Source organism: Herpailurus yagouaroundi, unplaced genomic scaffold, assembly GCF_014898765.1.
Source record: "Herpailurus yagouaroundi ecotype Mexico unplaced genomic scaffold, PumYag 184, whole genome shotgun sequence".
NCBI classification, from domain to species: domain Eukaryota; kingdom Metazoa; phylum Chordata; class Mammalia; order Carnivora; family Felidae; genus Herpailurus; species Herpailurus yagouaroundi.
In genome coordinates, this window is record NW_024412415.1 from 36,193,826 (window position 1) to 36,209,758 (window position 15,933).

Sequence of the window (15,933 nt, forward strand, 5' to 3'; positions counted from 1 at the left end):
CAGGAACCTGAAGTTCAGGAATAGCCATTATGGCCTCTTAGTCCCTCAAGCCCCAGTTGGGCCAAGTTTAGCATTTTGGCTGTAGCTGGAGAGAGAGGACAGTCCTCACCACAGGGCTGCTTAGGCATTTCATGATGCCTCTCAGTGTTTTATCGGCCCAGAGGTTCAGTTAGGAGTCAGGTCCTTTTCTGACTACCAAGAGGATCTGGCCCTTTTAGGCACATCCTTCAGGGACAGTGAGTGGGTGTGTTTCGGTGCCTCAAGTTGAAGGGTGGTCTGTGCTTCCTGGTAGAGATCCATGGTTCCCCCTGATTCCTGCTGAGAGACTTCCTGAGCCAGGTTTGGGGTGGGTAGCTACTTTCAAGTTGAAATGTGTTGTGCTTTTCGCTGCGGTTGTATGCTAAAGTCAAGCTCCTCTACATGGTTCATCCCTGTAATGTTCTCTCATTGGGTACTTGGCTCGACCCGTAACATTCTTCTTTAAAATTCAGCACATGGGGGTCTGAGGACATTTTCCCAGATGCGTGTATATGACTTGGTTTGGAAAGCAGAAATTAAGTTAGTAGGTCAAATGGAAGCTACATGGAAAGAAATATTCTTAGGGTTTGAAACAGGAAGATAACTTAGATTCAATTCACCTTGTATTCTTCAGGAGGATTTAACTATCTTGAGTGTTTGAAGCTAAGAAAGAGACCAGATAATATACAGCTGAAACAAACAAACAAATAAAAAAAACCCTTTCGCCTAGAATATTCCAATTACTCTAAGAAAAGATTTTCTTTTTTGTAAAAAGGACTGACTCATTAGCTCAAATTCCCAGTAACAGTGCAGATAGAGTAGAAGTCATGCAAAGCATTTGTGAGCCTGTAGGAGAGGCTCTTTTCCTCTACCCTCTTGAGTTCTGCAATGGAGGCCTGCAAATTAAACTAACAAATGCCAGGTTAACAAGAGAAAAGCCAACAAATTTTATTTAATGTTAATTTTTTTTTTACATGGCACAAGGAGCTTAATAAGAAAGAAGTGAAAATCCCAAAGAAGCAGCTAGACTTGAGGGCTTATATACCATTTTAACAAAGAGTGGTAAATTTTGAAGAAGTGACTAGACCAAGGAAAGGCGTTGGGGCTTCCAGGACAGTAAATTGTAGGAAAGTGGCTGAGAAATATATGGGAGAAACTAATGGAAGATAAGAGTTATTTTAGTTAAGTTTGTCTATATATGGGGGAAACTAATGGAGGATTAGAGTTATTTTAGTAAAGTCTGTCTACATTCCTCTTGGCATTAGCTCCGCAATGGCAATTATAAAAATGTTCTCTTTAGGTCACCTGGGTGGCTCAGTCGATTGGGTGTTGACTTTTGGTTTCGGCTCAGGATCATGAGATCGAGCCCCTCGTTGGGCCCCACATTGGGCATAGAGACTGGCTAAGACTTTTTCTCTCCCTCTGTCTCTGTACCCTCCCTCAAAAACAAAAAATGTTTTCTTCCTGGTTCTAGGCCGAAATTTCTCACAGGAAACTTATGCACTGCTTTTAGGCAGGAAGGGGGAAGGCAGAGAGCCCTTCCTGGATCTGATGTTTCTCAATCACCTTCAATTAAAAATAGGTCAAAGCAGCATATTATGGGGTGGCATATTCTAATCCCCTTCAAGCTACAAAGAGTTTCCTCCCTGAGGAGTCAGGCCCAGCCCAGCAGTGGTCATATAAATGTTTGATTATTCATCCTGGGCTGTGATTTTGCAAGACTAGACAGCAATGTACAAAAAAAGAAAATGAATATTTTGATAAGGAAACAGGGTTGTATTTTTTTCTTTCCTCAAATTTTTTCTAAATCACATCGCTTTTGCTTATTTTTTTGAAACAGTAACATTAGTGAAACAAATTTCCCTTCTGTTTTTAAGGGAAGAAACTGTTAGAACAGGCTTTGGTTGAGCTCTGAAGGGCCACTTTCAGGGTTGGAAGGTGCTGGTTACAGAAGAGAAATGAGCAAGGAAGACCCAAGTCTGTATTCATTTCTTCAACTGATATTCATGGATTTGCCCATAAGTTAGGTGCTGACCTGAGAAGGAACTAAAGATGATTCCATAGTCCTTTCCTTCACTGAGCCTACTTCTATAAAGGAAAGAATAAAGCAAAGTAGGACATAAGTAACAGTAGAGGAAGACGGTAGAATGCAGAGTGCCTTGAGAATCCTGAGGCTGGAAAGAGAGTATTGAATCAGGCAATGCAGGGAGTTTTCACTGGCATCTGAGCTGAGCCTTAACAGATTTTGGTGTGTCCTGAGGAAGGCGAAGAGCGCTCTAGGTAGATAGAAGGAACAGCATGGCCAAGGTCCAGTGAGCCCTTCATGCGATGGCAAATGGAGGACCCTGGCTCTGTCCAGCATGAGGTGTGTGGGATAGAATAATGGTGAGTTAGCCTAGAAGACTGAGGTTGGCTGAGGTTGACTGAGGTCATCTTCTAGAAAAGCTTTGATGTCAGGTGGGGAAATCCATGTTGGAATGGGATGGCATTGGGGGGACTTTCAGCATGGCAGTCCCAACACCTGGAAGCCCAACAAATTAGAAAGGGTGATGAGGCTGAGTAACAGGCTGTGACCACAGTCCAGGGGAAGAGCATTAGTAGTGCTGGGAGCCATGGGCAGAAAGGAAAAAATGTGGTCAAACCAGAATCTGTGAGACCTGATCGTTGGCTGAATGTTGGAAGCAAGAACTCAGAAGAACAGTCAACTTTTGAATCCTGGTAGAAATTTGAGCACAACTTGGAAAACCAAGAGTAGCAATGGGGTTGGTGGTGAAGGCAGGGTTCCATTATTTTACATGCTGGACATGAGGTATCTGGGGAACACTCAGACAAAGAGGTCCAGAAAATGTCTGCATGTACAGGATGAGACGCAAAATAAGGCAGCATTCCAAAGTATTTCAAGACAGATGGAGAACGCTCTTTGAGCTTTAGGGTATGGCTCAGGAATGTGTTTACTAGGCACTAGATGAGAACAGTGTGATTATAGGAGACAAATCACTGGTGGTTCTGTGGCTGTAAGTGAAGACCTTGCCTCAGTTTCTCTATTTTAGAGTGGAGATATAGGACTTGACCCTTTAAAGCCCCTTATACCATTTTTTGGACATCTGCTGTACGCAGAGCACATCATTCGTTACCTGTCCTATGCCAGCTGTCCAGGTGAGTATGCCAAACACGTGAGGGGCTGGGTCACTTGCCCCAGGCCACCCAGCTAGTAGACGTATTAACATCGATATGTCTGGTTCCCGGGCCAAGCTCTCCCTCTATACCAAGCTGTCTCCTAACACTGTCACAGCTGCGGCCTTCAGGGACTTAAGAGCAGGTGGCAATGATGAGGTGGCAGACTTCACTTCCCCAGTGTCCCCAGACTAGCCCAACGTCGGCGACCAGCAGGTAGACAGAGGCCCAAGTGTTGATGGTCTCATTCTTCTGCTACTGGATGTGTTTTCAAAAGCAAAAGCCAAGACAGGCAGTCTGACAAGTGTGTAAGCGTATGAATCGCAATAGTGGGACAGGATATTTGGAAAGAAGACTGTCCCAGAAAATCTAAGATGGGGGGGCGGGGTTGCCATACTGGTACTCCATAATGGAGTAGGCTATGCGGGAAAAGTGATCAGAGACTCCGAAGGGAAAGAGTTGGTAGGGAAATGAGATGTTCAGTTCTCCTTCACATCATTTGAAAGTGGTTTCCGAGCCTGTAGGGGTGTCCCCTCTAATGGAACTATCTCCTGTCTCTCAGTGCTCAGCAGAGTGTGGGGCTGGAGTGCGGACACGCTCAGTGGTGTGCATGACCAACCACGTCAGCAGCCTGCCCCTGGAGGGCTGTGGGAACAACCGGCCAGCGGAGGCCACCCCGTGTGACAATGGGCCCTGCACGGGCAAGGTGGAGTGGTTTGCGGGGAGCTGGAGCCAGGTGAGTGGCCAGAACTGGCTGTGTTTGTCTGTCTCTGATAAGAGCATCCATAGCAGAGGGGTCAGGAACCAGGAATGGGAGTAGCCCAGGCATCCTGGGCTTGAATCTCAGCAGTGCTGCCCGTGACCCTGGAGAGGCTACTTATGCTCTTGGAGCTGCATTCAGTCAACAGTGTTTCTTGAGCTCCTACTGTGTGCTCTTCTAAGCACATGAATTACATCAATGAACAAAACAAATATCCCCGCCCTCAGGAGAGTATGGTCTAGCATGGTTTCTTTGTCTATAAAATGCTGCTAATGACCGCACTGTACGAGGTTATTTTTAGAAGAAATGAAGAAGGAAATGTATATAAAGAATGCAGCGCATTTGCTTGCCATACAACAAATACACTCTACATTATAGCTGCCGCTGCCATTATTATCGTCAGTAAAGCCAGTTTTGTCTGTATTTCTGTATTTGAGTGTCAGAAGCACAAATAGATAGGGTCCGGCAATACTACCTGTGGGGATATATGCAAAGGAAGCAAAATCAGTGTCTCGAAGAGATACCTGCACCTTTGTGTTCGTAGAAGCATTATACACCGTAGCCAACATCTGGAAATAACCTAAGTGTCTGTTGAGACGTGGATGGGTAAAGAAGATGTAATACATATAACTGATGTAGTATAGATATTATTCAACCATAAAAAAGAAGGAAATCCTGCCCTTTGTTGCAACACAGGTAGACCTGAAGGACATTAAATAGGCCAGACAGAGAAAGACACTGCATGGTGTCACTTACATGTGGGATCTGAAAAAAAAACCTGGAACTTGGACAAACAGCAGAACGGTGGCTGCCAGGGTCTGGGGGTGGGGGTGGAGTGGGGAAAATAGAGAAAGGTGGGTAAAACAGAGAGACTTTCAATTGTAAGATAAAAAAAAAGTTCTGAAGATCTAATGTATAACACGATGAAGATAATGATAATGCCGTATCGTCAAAATTTGCTAAGAGGATACAATATAAGTGTTCTCACACACAAAAGAGAGAAATATGGGAGGCGATGGAGGTTGATTAACTTGACTGTGGGAATCCTTTCACAATGCATATGTACATCAAACCATCATGAGTACATTTTAAATATATTACAATTGTTGTCAATTATGTCTCAATAACAGGAGAAAATAGAAGCTCATGTAGAAAAAGTTGAGGCTGTTCCTTATAAAGAACAGATAATACTGGGGCACCTGGGTGGCGCAGTCGGTTAAGCGTCCGACTTCAGCCAGGTCACGATCTCGCAGTCTGTGAGTTCGAGCCCCGCGTCGGGCTCTGGGCTGATGGCTCAGAGCCTGGAGCCTGTTTCCGATTCTGTGTCTCCCTCTCTCTCTGCCCCTCCCCCGTTCATGCTCTGTCTCTCTCTGTCCCAAAAATAAATAAACGTTGAAAAAAAAAATTAAAAAAAAAAAAACAGATAATACCAAATACTTTAAGAAAGCAACTGAAATGATCAATTGATTTTCCCCCCTCAGTGTTCCAGAATTGAACACAGACTCCCTAAGAAAATGTGGAAAAAAGATCATTCCTTCTTACTGCCCCATTATGATTAACATTAGTACTTTGAGTTCTTGGGCCCCTAAGCATTTGGCTCTCAGGGCTGGCTGGTTCTCCAAGACGTTTTTGGCTGATGATCATGATTTATACATTATCAGGACCTCTGGCTCCATATAGAATTTTATTTCTTTTAAGTATCCTTAAAAACAGACCCTGAAAAAATGGACTGCCCCGTCCTTGTAAGCTGATACAACCCCCTTGGAAAGCAGTTTGGCAATAAAAGTCAAGAACCATAAAAATGTTCATTTGCCTTAACCAGTCACTCTGCTTCTGGGGATTCTTTTTAAGAAAATAATTACCAGAAGGGGGGCAAAAAAGGCATTTTTAACAGAGGTGTTCATGACAGCAGGGCACATAGGGATATTATGGTATATCATAACTCATTAGAATATCATGTAACAATAACAGTGACAATTAGGGAGACGTAGAAAGTACACATGATATAGTGGCAAGTGAAAACCAGAATATGAAAACACATGAATGTCATCTCAGCCGCTTCAAAGAATGGGGTTTTATATGAACAACAGGGGGAAATGTTTTCTTCTCAAGTTTCCTTTCATGTTTTTATAATACAAACTGTAAAATATAGAAAATTCGGAAAGAAAGAGAATCCAAGTACTTCTAGTGCTACCCGAGTGGGTATCAGAGGCAGATAACACCTGATAACTGACCCCAGCCCTATTTCTCTGTAGTTCTTCTAACTCGGGGCAGTCAGCTTAACCTCTGTGGGCCCGTTTCCCCATCCAAACATGAGGATAAGAATACCAACTAATAAATAGTAGTTCCCTTCTCCCCATGGTTATGATTTTGTCTGCCGGCTATTTCTGTGTCATTATTGATAGCAACACACTGAGGGCGTGGGACCTGAATCCCAAAGATAATTCAGAAGGAGCTGTATTATACGACGCACCCACAGAAACCAAGGCAACGGCAAGAGCCCTATGGGAAATTGTAACAGCCCTCACATGGTGAGGATGAGCAGTACAATTCAACTCGAATGTCTACCAATCTCCCAAGATGAGAGGGGAGCAGGACTCAGGGTCCTTTTTCCTGGCAGGCCTCCTGTTGATGCCTGACCTACTCAGAGAACTGAGAGTGATGTGAATCTGGGTGAAGGCAGTGTTTGTTTCTGCCAGGATTAGAAACAGAATTTATTGCCCTGTTGTCCAAAAGGGTCAGGACATGACTGAATGTGACAAGGTTTTCGTTCTGGATTTATGAGGATGTTGGAGTCTGGGGGCACCTCCATACCCTGGGAATCTGATGCTGTCCCCAGAGAAAATGAAGTAGAGCATGCTTATTCGTTGAAACTAAAATAAAAATAAATGTTGCTTCCATCCATGTGGTTTGAACGATAGTTGCATCTGGAACACCCCACTAGCCTGGTCACAGTGAATCGTCCAGGGTGGACGTGTAACCCAAGCCGAGCCAAGCAGAGTTTTTCTCTGGGACTTTTAGTGTGGGCTTTGGGGGAAGAGACTACCTGGGAAGTCGTGAGCACGGGTGCTAGCAGCGGCCTTGTTGAGGCTTGTGGAGAAAGCCAATCCAAGAGAAGGAGACCTGTCAAGCTTAAGGAGTCTCTTTTCTACCTGCAGCCAAAGTAGCCCAACTCTTACTCAGGGTATTCCACCAGTATCTAGGTCAGTGCCTAGACGGATCACAGATGTTTCCTATCTTCCCCACCAGTTCTGGGTTTACTTCACCTGCACATTGTCTTTGTTCTGGGGGGTCTTTCACAGTCTCTAGCCATTGAGAGCAGCCCTCTTGTCTGCCTATCTGTCTGGATTTCACTGGCATCTTGAGCAGATATCTCCACTCTCATCTGGTCTTGGATCAGTGATCCACCAATGTACAGCTGCAGGAATTCTTCAGGTGCACAAACACACATAATCGCTCCCACTGCTCAGTGGAAGTAGTTATCCCTGTTAAATACCACTTGCTCTTCGAGGCTTTTCTCCATGTATTACATTTTACCTGATATTTACATTACTCTCATTTCTCGTTGTCGAATTTCACCTAGTGCATTTTTGTCATCTTCTTATGTACTTTTCCAAGGTATGCGTTTTGTAGGCAAGACTGTATTTTTACCCAGTCTGCAAGTCTCTGTAGTTTTGGTTTGGTGTGGTTTGGGGTTGTTTTTAATGTTTATTTATTTTAAGAAAGAACAAGAGGGAGTGAGGGAGGGGCAGGAAGAGAGAGAATCCCAAGCAGGCTCCGTGCTGACAGTGGATCTCACAGTGAGATCACAACCTAAGCTGAAACCAAGTGTCAGACACTTAACCAGCTGAGCCACCTAAGCACCCCAAGCAAGTCTCTGTTTTTTTAAGAGTTAAAATTTAACCACTCACATTTATTGCAATCAATTATATGTTTGGACTTTCCCCTGCCATCTTAACTTATGTTTCCTGTTTAGGTTATTGCCATGTTTTCTGGGTCTGTTTCTTCTTAACTTTCTGCACATTTGCATGGATTAGGTTTCTCTAATTCCATTTTTCCCTCTAATTTTGGAAGTTATAAATTCTATTTTTATTCATTTGATAATAACATTCAAATATTTAGCAGTTTTAAAGTTTTATGTTTCTATCTGTGTTATCTATAACTACATCTTCCCCCAAAAGAAAACAGAAACCTTAAGTCCTCATTTATTTATCTCCACTTTCTCAATCCACAATAGCTCCCAAAAGATCTTGAGATCATCTGGATCCAGCTCCATATTAATGTTAACTAATTTGATAGAAAATACTGAAAATCAAGAAAATTTAGGTTTAAAAATAGCTTTCTCCCACCCAAAGGTTATCTTTTTATTGAAATATAATTCACATACCATAAAATTCACCCTTTAAAAAAATTTTTTTAATGTTGATTTATTTTTGAGACAGAGAGACAGAGCATGAGCGGGGGAGGGGCAGAGAGCGAGGGAGACACAGAATCCAAAGCAGGCTCCAGGCTCTGAGCTGTCAGCACAGACCCCGACATGGGGCTCGAAATCACCAACTGCAAGATCACGACCTGAGCCGAAGTCTGACGCCCAACTGACGGAGCCACCCAGGCGCCCCAGAATTCACCCTTTTAAAAGTATACAATTCAGTGGTTTTTGGTATATCCACAAAACTGTATAGCCACCACCACTGTCTGATTCCAGAACATCTTCGTCATCCCTGGAAACCCCTGTATCCATTATTAACAACAGCTTTTGCCAACTTCTGCTTTATGTCCTTGCTGGTGTGTCTTCTTCCAGGTTCTTTTTTATCTGGTTAGAGACCGTTAGTCAGTAAGTCTTTCAAATAGGATCATGAGTGGTAAGTTTCTGAGCCATTGAAAATCTGAGAATGCCTTCACTTTGCCCTTTGACAGTAGGGGCAGATGTCTTTACTGTCAGGCACCCGGGCACAGTCAGGCCAGCCCAGCTGTTCCTGGTCAGTACCTTAGCGGTCACTCTCTCACTGCCTTGAGTCCTCTCTCCTGCTCCTCATATTCCTTCTCACCCAAAGCACCTGAACTCTCCTCGTTGCCAGGCATCCTCCTGCATGTGCATTTTGAACTATGATGTGCTTCTTCAATTTAGTCTCAGCTGCCTTTCACCCTTCTAGTATCCCCCATAACTCCCGTTCCACCAAGGATGAGTATCCTTTCCTGTTTTCAAATGCTATTTCTTGCATGCACACGTATATCACCCCCCTCCCGCCCCTGCCATACACACATACATTCACTTGTTCCTAACACAAATATTCTGCCATTTCTGGGCATTGAGGGTAGAAGGCTGAGCTATGTACTCATTCTCCCTTAATTGCCTAATCTCTTCAAGGACTTTCTAAAAATAGCATCAAATAACTTCAGGTTTTGGTCAAGGTTTGTACTCTGCTATTCTGCCAAGCACTCAGTACAGACACAGACCCTCAGAGCAGTCATGGCGGGGAGGAGTCTTTCTGATTAGGTTTCCAAACCGCCACTTTGCAAGTGAGACAGTAGAGCCATGGGGAAGTGCAATATCTTGGCTAAAGTCACAGAGCTGTTTAGTGACGATGTCTGGACTAGTTTCCATGTCTCCTATTCCACCCTTGCTTTAACACGCACACTCGCTCCTCCTGCAGGGGAGGCCAGACCTTTTGCCTGGCAGCCTGGTCACTCCTCCCCTGCCTCTGGTGCTGTCATTGTCTGCAGCATTTGTAAGAAAAGGACAAAACCTGAATATACTCCAAATCAATCATAAACTAACGTGGAAAAAAAATAGGAAAAACAAACTAAGAAGACGTATTCTCTGGATGTCTTAGGAGGATGCCCCGCCCACCCAAAAAAGGGCACAAAGGGGAAATTGCTGAGGGTGATGCTTATGATGTCCTGTGTGCTTAATTCATAGTCTGTTGGTTTGGGGTTTGTCTTTTTTTTCTGTAGATATGTGTGGGTTTTCCCCCGTTTTTTTTAATTCGATTATGTTCCTGCATACAGACAGTAAAGGTAATGTTAAGAGTTTCAACTGAAGAAATTATTAGAGGCTGTTATACAGGTAGTAGATTATTTAAAGTCTCTAGAAGAATATAGATCACAGTTTAAAATTTTTGTAATCAAGAAGTGTTAAGAGTCAACCAAACGTGAACAGAAAACATTTTACAAAGTAACAGATACTTACATAGAATACTTGGTGAGCAGTTATATGCATCGTGTTCGTGGAAACTAACAAAATACGCCAACGCATGTAATTGTCTGACCACCCTCTTTGTGTGACTACCCCCTGCACACTTCCCACCAAGGTGGGAAGTGAAAGGCTTGGACTCCAACGTCAAAGCTTCCTGCTGGCCACCTGTTGGGAGGGGAGGGTTGACCACAGGGGGCATTGTCCCCAGTCTTGGATCTTCTCACGTTCGTGCATCCCGAAGAATTTTAATTTAGCCCTTCATCCACAGGTGTGTGGGCTCTAAGAGACTACTTCATTCCCAGTATCCACGCACTGAGACCTGGCAAAGCCATCAGAATGTTGGTTCGTTGTTTTACAATGAGCAGTGTCAGAATCTACTGGACAGGGACAACCAAATTGACAGGCTGATGTGTTCCTGCCTGTGTGCCTGGGGAGGGGTTATATAAAAGAGGTGGTCTAAAAGAAACCGTTTCAGTCTCACCACAGAGGGCACCACAGTCCTGGCGCTGTGATAACCCAGGGCACCTACTCTCCATTCCAAACACAGAGCTGTTAGGAAAATTGGAATCCACCTGCAACTTTTCGTCCAGTAATATTTTCCAGGTGCCGTTGGGCTCAACCCCACTGAACTGATGATAAAAAGCACTCAGACAGACACCGCATGATGTTCTCGTCCCCTTTCTGTCATGTGACACCCATCCTTCTCTGATTTTTCTCCAGTGTTCCATCGAGTGTGGGAGCGGGACCCAACAGAGGGAGGTGATTTGTGTTAGGAAGAACGTAGACACCTTTGAAGTGTTGGACCCATATGAATGTTCCTTCCTGGAAAGACCCCCCAGCCGGCAGTCGTGTCACCTCAAGCCTTGTGGGGCCAAATGGTTTAGCACAGAATGGAGCATGGTAAGTCATGGTGCTCTTTATAGACATCACATTAGTACATCACGCTTTTGTTTTCCTCCCATAGACAGCCAGACCACCTACTGTGTGCAGGCACTGGGCTCAGCCCTGGAGTAGATTCCCTACAGTGACCTACTCTAGACAGTGGCTGTTGGGGCCTGCTTGGTGGGAGGAGCCAGAGGCTGGGACCGTCTTGATCTCTAAACTGAAGAGGCCATAACGCAGTGACTCTCAGTTTGACTTATTTATTTTTTAATAATTTTTTTATTTTTATTTTTTTTTTAATTTTTTTTTTAATGTTTGTTTATTTTTGAGAGAGACAGAGACAGAATGCAAGTGGGTTAGGGGCAGAGAGACAGAGAGACACAGAATGCGAAGCAGGCTCCAGGCTCTGAGCTGTCAGCACAGAGCCCGACGCGGGGCTCGAACTCACGAGCTGTGAGATCATGACCTGAGCCGGAGTCGGTCGCTTAACTGATTGAGCCACCCAGGCGCCCCAATAATTTTTTTAATGTTTATTTATTTTTGAAAGAGAAAGAGAATGCAAGTGGGGGAGGGGCAGAGAGAGAGGGAGACACAGAATCTGAAGCAGGCTCCAGGCTCTGAGCTGTCAGCACAGAGCCCAATGCAGGGCTTGAACCCACAAACCAGGAGATCATGACCTGAGCTGAAGTCGGACACTTCACTGACTGAGCCACCCAGGCGCCCCATCAGTTTTAGTGTGTGCAAAAGAATCAACCAGCATTTTGTTTGGAAAGACCGGATTCTGGCTCCACCCTAGCCAAGTATTTTGCATTTTGAACAAGTTCCTTAGGTGAGTTGGATGCAGGTATCCTCGGACATTCTGAGAAATGCTGTTGTACAGGGGATGTGGTTGGGGTATAGTTGGGACATAATTGGTTGTGAGTTGATGGTTGTTGATGCTGCTGGACGCATGGGAGTTTATTTTAGTATTTGGTTTCCTTTTGAAGATGTTTCAAATCTTCCAAAATCTGTGCCTCCAATGTGCTAGGCTAATGGACTGTCAAAAATCTCTTAACGCTCTCCTTTTGTCGCCATGCAGTGCTCCAAGAGCTGCCAGGGTGGCTTCCGGGTCCGGGAAGTGCGCTGCCTGTCAGATGACATGACCCTAAGCAATCTCTGTGACCCTCAGTTGAAACCAGAAGAGAAAGAATCTTGTAACCCTCAGGACTGTGTCCCTGAAGTTGGTAAGTTGGGATTCCTTTCTAGGAGAAAAGATACATCCTTCTTAAACTCCATCAAGTTCTCTGGTATGAAAATGCCAAGCCCATCTAGATCTCTCCATGACCTTGTGCATAGTCATGGAGTTCAGGGGGTCAAAATACTTTCAGTGTGATAAGTTTCACAGTTTAAGATGACTGTTCATAGCAGGGATGGTGATCCAAAACACCCTCCATACTTAAATGTGAACTGCTTAAAATGCTAATGGTTTCAGAGATTCGGTTCCATTATCTTTAAGGTCAAAGTAGTGAGAGTTCAACTTTTAACTGTAGGAACAAGTCAGTGTAAGGAAGAAAATTAATAAGAAAGGTCTAAATCTATTTTTTAAATGTTAAATAATAATTAAAAATAAGAAAACCTTGGTATAGAACATAAAAGGAAATGTGAATGGATATAGAGACTAACTGTTCCTGGGTGGGAACACTCAATACTATAAAGAGCATAAAATAAGGTTCATGGGGTTCAGCATATAATATGTTCAAATAGATTGCCAGGGCTCCTGGGTGGCTCAGTCGGTTAAGCATCAGACTTCCGCTCAGGTCATGATCTCACAGTTTGTGAGTTTGAGCCCTGCGTCAGATTCTGTGCTGACAGCTCAGAGCCTGGAGCCTGCTTCGGATTCTGTGTCTCCCTCTCTCTGCCTCTTCCCCATTTGTGCTTCTCTCTCTCTCACTCTCTCTCTCCCTCCCTTTCTCTTTCAAAAATAGATAAACATGGGGCGCCTGGGTGGCACAGTTGGTTAAGCGTCCGACTTCAGCCAGGTCACGATCTCGCGGTCCGTGAGTTCGAGCCCCGCGTCGGGCTCTGGGCTGATGGCTCAGAGCCTGGAGCCTGCTTCCGATTCTGTGTCTCCCTCTCTCTCTGCCCCTCGCCCGTTCATGCTCTGTCTCTCTCTGTCCCAAAAATAAATAAACGTTGAAAAAAAAATTTAAAAATAGATAAACATTTAAAAAAATTTAATATATTGCCTTATCATATACTTGAACATATTATGAAACTACATAAATTAAAACTATATACTACTGATTCAGGAAGAGACAGGCATATCAATGTTATAATACAGAATTCTGAAACAGATTCCTTTATACCAAGGAAGTGAAGTATGATAGTCTAATATTAAGGAAGTACGGAAAGGAGAGATTTCCACTGTATTCAGATAGTTGAAGATCCATTTGAAAAAACAAAGAAAAGCATCTTAAATCTTGCCTTATGCCATATAGAAACACAAGTGCCTAATGGATTGAAGATCCTTACATAAAAAAAAAAAAAAAAACATACTGTAAAAATGCCAGAGAAAATACATCTCAGAGTTGGTTAAGTCTTCATAAACTAGACCCAAAACTCAGAGGCCTCATTGCTGAATGTAAAAACATAATTAATTAAAAACATTTTTCTGTTAAGAACATTGTATTAGGGCTCTCTGGAGAACCAGAACCAATAGGAAAGATAGATGGATGGATAAGTGGGTAGGTAGACAAAAGATGACAGATAGATAGATGATAGATGATAGAGAGAGAGAGAGAGGGATAGATAGATAAATAGGTAGATGGATAGATAGATAGGTAAAGAGAGAAAAGAAGGGAGAAATGAGTAATTGGCTTACATGACTGTAGAAGCTGAGAAGCCCCACAATCTACCCGTCACAAGCTGGAGACTCAGGAAAGCTGCTGGTGTAATTCAATCTGAGTCTGAAGGCCTGAGAACCAGGGGGAGCTGATGGCGTGAATCCCAGTCCAAGAGCCGAGATGACGACATGAAATGTCCAGCTCAAGCAGTGAGACAGAAAAGGGGCAAAGTCCTCCTTCCTCTGTTTTACGTCCTGTTCAGGCCCTCAGTGGATGAGGCCCATCTGCAATGGGGAGGGCCACCTGCTTTACGGGGCCCGTCAGTTCCAATGCAACCTCATCCAGAAACACACCCGGAAATCACTTTCAATCTGGGCTCCCCATCGCTAGTAAAGTTGACACACAAAATGAACCATCACAGACATCATAACCCAAGTTGAAAGAAGCGAAGAAAGGAAAAGAGAGAGAGAATGAGGAACGATTGTGAGACAATGTGAAATATACCTTACTGCAATGTGACACAATCAATATGAGAGGAAACCGTCCAGCCAGGAGCCAGAGCCCAGAGTGACAGAAGTACCATTGCCGATTCATGCACACAAACATGTTCACCTAGATGTCGCCTCCATCAACTTACTTACATTGGCAGCACATAATTAAAGCATTCATTTAAATGTGGATCCTAAATTGTTAGGTAAATTGCTTTTTAAAAAAAGTAATGCAACACTGGAAAGAAAAGTTGTGTATATAAACTTGTCTATTTGTCTCGGGCCAGCCCAAGATAATTAAAGACAGCCAAAATTACCAGACCCATAGAATTGATTGTACAGTTTGCAAGCTGGGAGTGATTGGCATAAACGGTTCGTGTATTCTGAAGGGCTAGCCCTCAGCTAGCAGACATCTCCTCCAGGTTTCTAACTAATTTGATGTGATAGAAATTTTTTACCAGTCTGCTTTGGTCTTTTCCACTTGTCTATGGTGTCTTTGCAAGGACACGAAAAAAAAAAACTGTTTAGTTTCCAATTATAGAAAATTCAATTCAGGAAAAGGGAAACTATGAGATTCAACAAAAGAGAAACTGGAAGCAAGACCGTGGTATTCTTTCATATGCCTCAGATTGATCCCGATCGATACCATCAGAGCCAAAGGTACTAAAAATGTCCAGGCTGTGAGCCAGAGTTATGAAGCACAAAGTGTATCCCAGACAGTTGCACCCAGCAAGAATCTGTATACACTGGGAGATTTGATTCTTTGATTCTAAGATTATAAGAATGTATGTAGATTTCAGAAACCTGATAACAGCATACATTTGCCCATGTACTCACACACTATTTTCTTCTCTACATACATTCTTATAATCTTTCACTTAATTCCAGAGAGCCGTTACTAAATCACCTCACAACTGACCGTATCTTAGAATCAAAGAATCAAATCAATGCCACTCAAGCAGAGTCAAATCCTTAATATACATAAAACTCACACAAATTAGTTTAAAAAGAAAAGATAAGAGGGGCGCCTGGGTGGCTCAGTCAAGCATCCGACTTTAGCTCAGGTCATGATCTCACGGTTCATGAGGTCAAACCCCGCGTTAGGCTCTGTGCTGACAGCTCAGAGCCTGGAGCCTGCTAAGGATTCTGTGTCTCCCTCTCTCTTTCTGCCCCTCCCCCGCTTGTGCTCTGTCTCTCTCTGTCTCCCAAAGAAAAGAATCCCTATACCTCTGTACCTTTCCTTCAGTTTTGCTGTGTACCTGAAAAGACAAGTGATCCAATTTTATAAAGGATAAAAGATACGAACAAACATAGTTGGAAGAGGCGGAGTTAGTAATCAGCTTCACTAGCACATCAAAAAGGCAAATTTTAAAAATAATGGTAGTCTGTGTTTTTCCCTAAGACTGGAAAACTTTTAAAAATTGGACAGTATTCGCTGTTGGCAAAGTTGTGGGGGGAATGTAATCTTCTAGGAGAACTTTGGCACTATCATTCAATACACAAAGTATTCGGTGTCTTTGACTCAGTGACTCTACTTCCGGAAATTTACACTCAAGCTTTGCTCTCAAAAATGTATGGATATTCACATACATG

At 43.5% G+C, this 15,933-nt stretch overlaps 1 protein-coding gene across 1 annotated transcript in view; it reads left to right on the top strand.

The window, feature by feature from the left end:
* LOC121041939 (thrombospondin type-1 domain-containing protein 4) overlaps nt 1-15,933 on the top strand; it is a 196,145-nt gene that overhangs the window by 176,809 nt on the left and 3,403 nt on the right. The window contains exons 9-11 of the mRNA XM_040493136.1: nt 3,755-3,928; nt 10,869-11,048; nt 12,109-12,253. Of these exons, the coding sequence (XP_040349070.1) occupies nt 3,755-3,928; nt 10,869-11,048; nt 12,109-12,253 (499 nt within the window). The remainder of the gene's footprint in view (nt 1-3,754; nt 3,929-10,868; nt 11,049-12,108; nt 12,254-15,933) is intronic.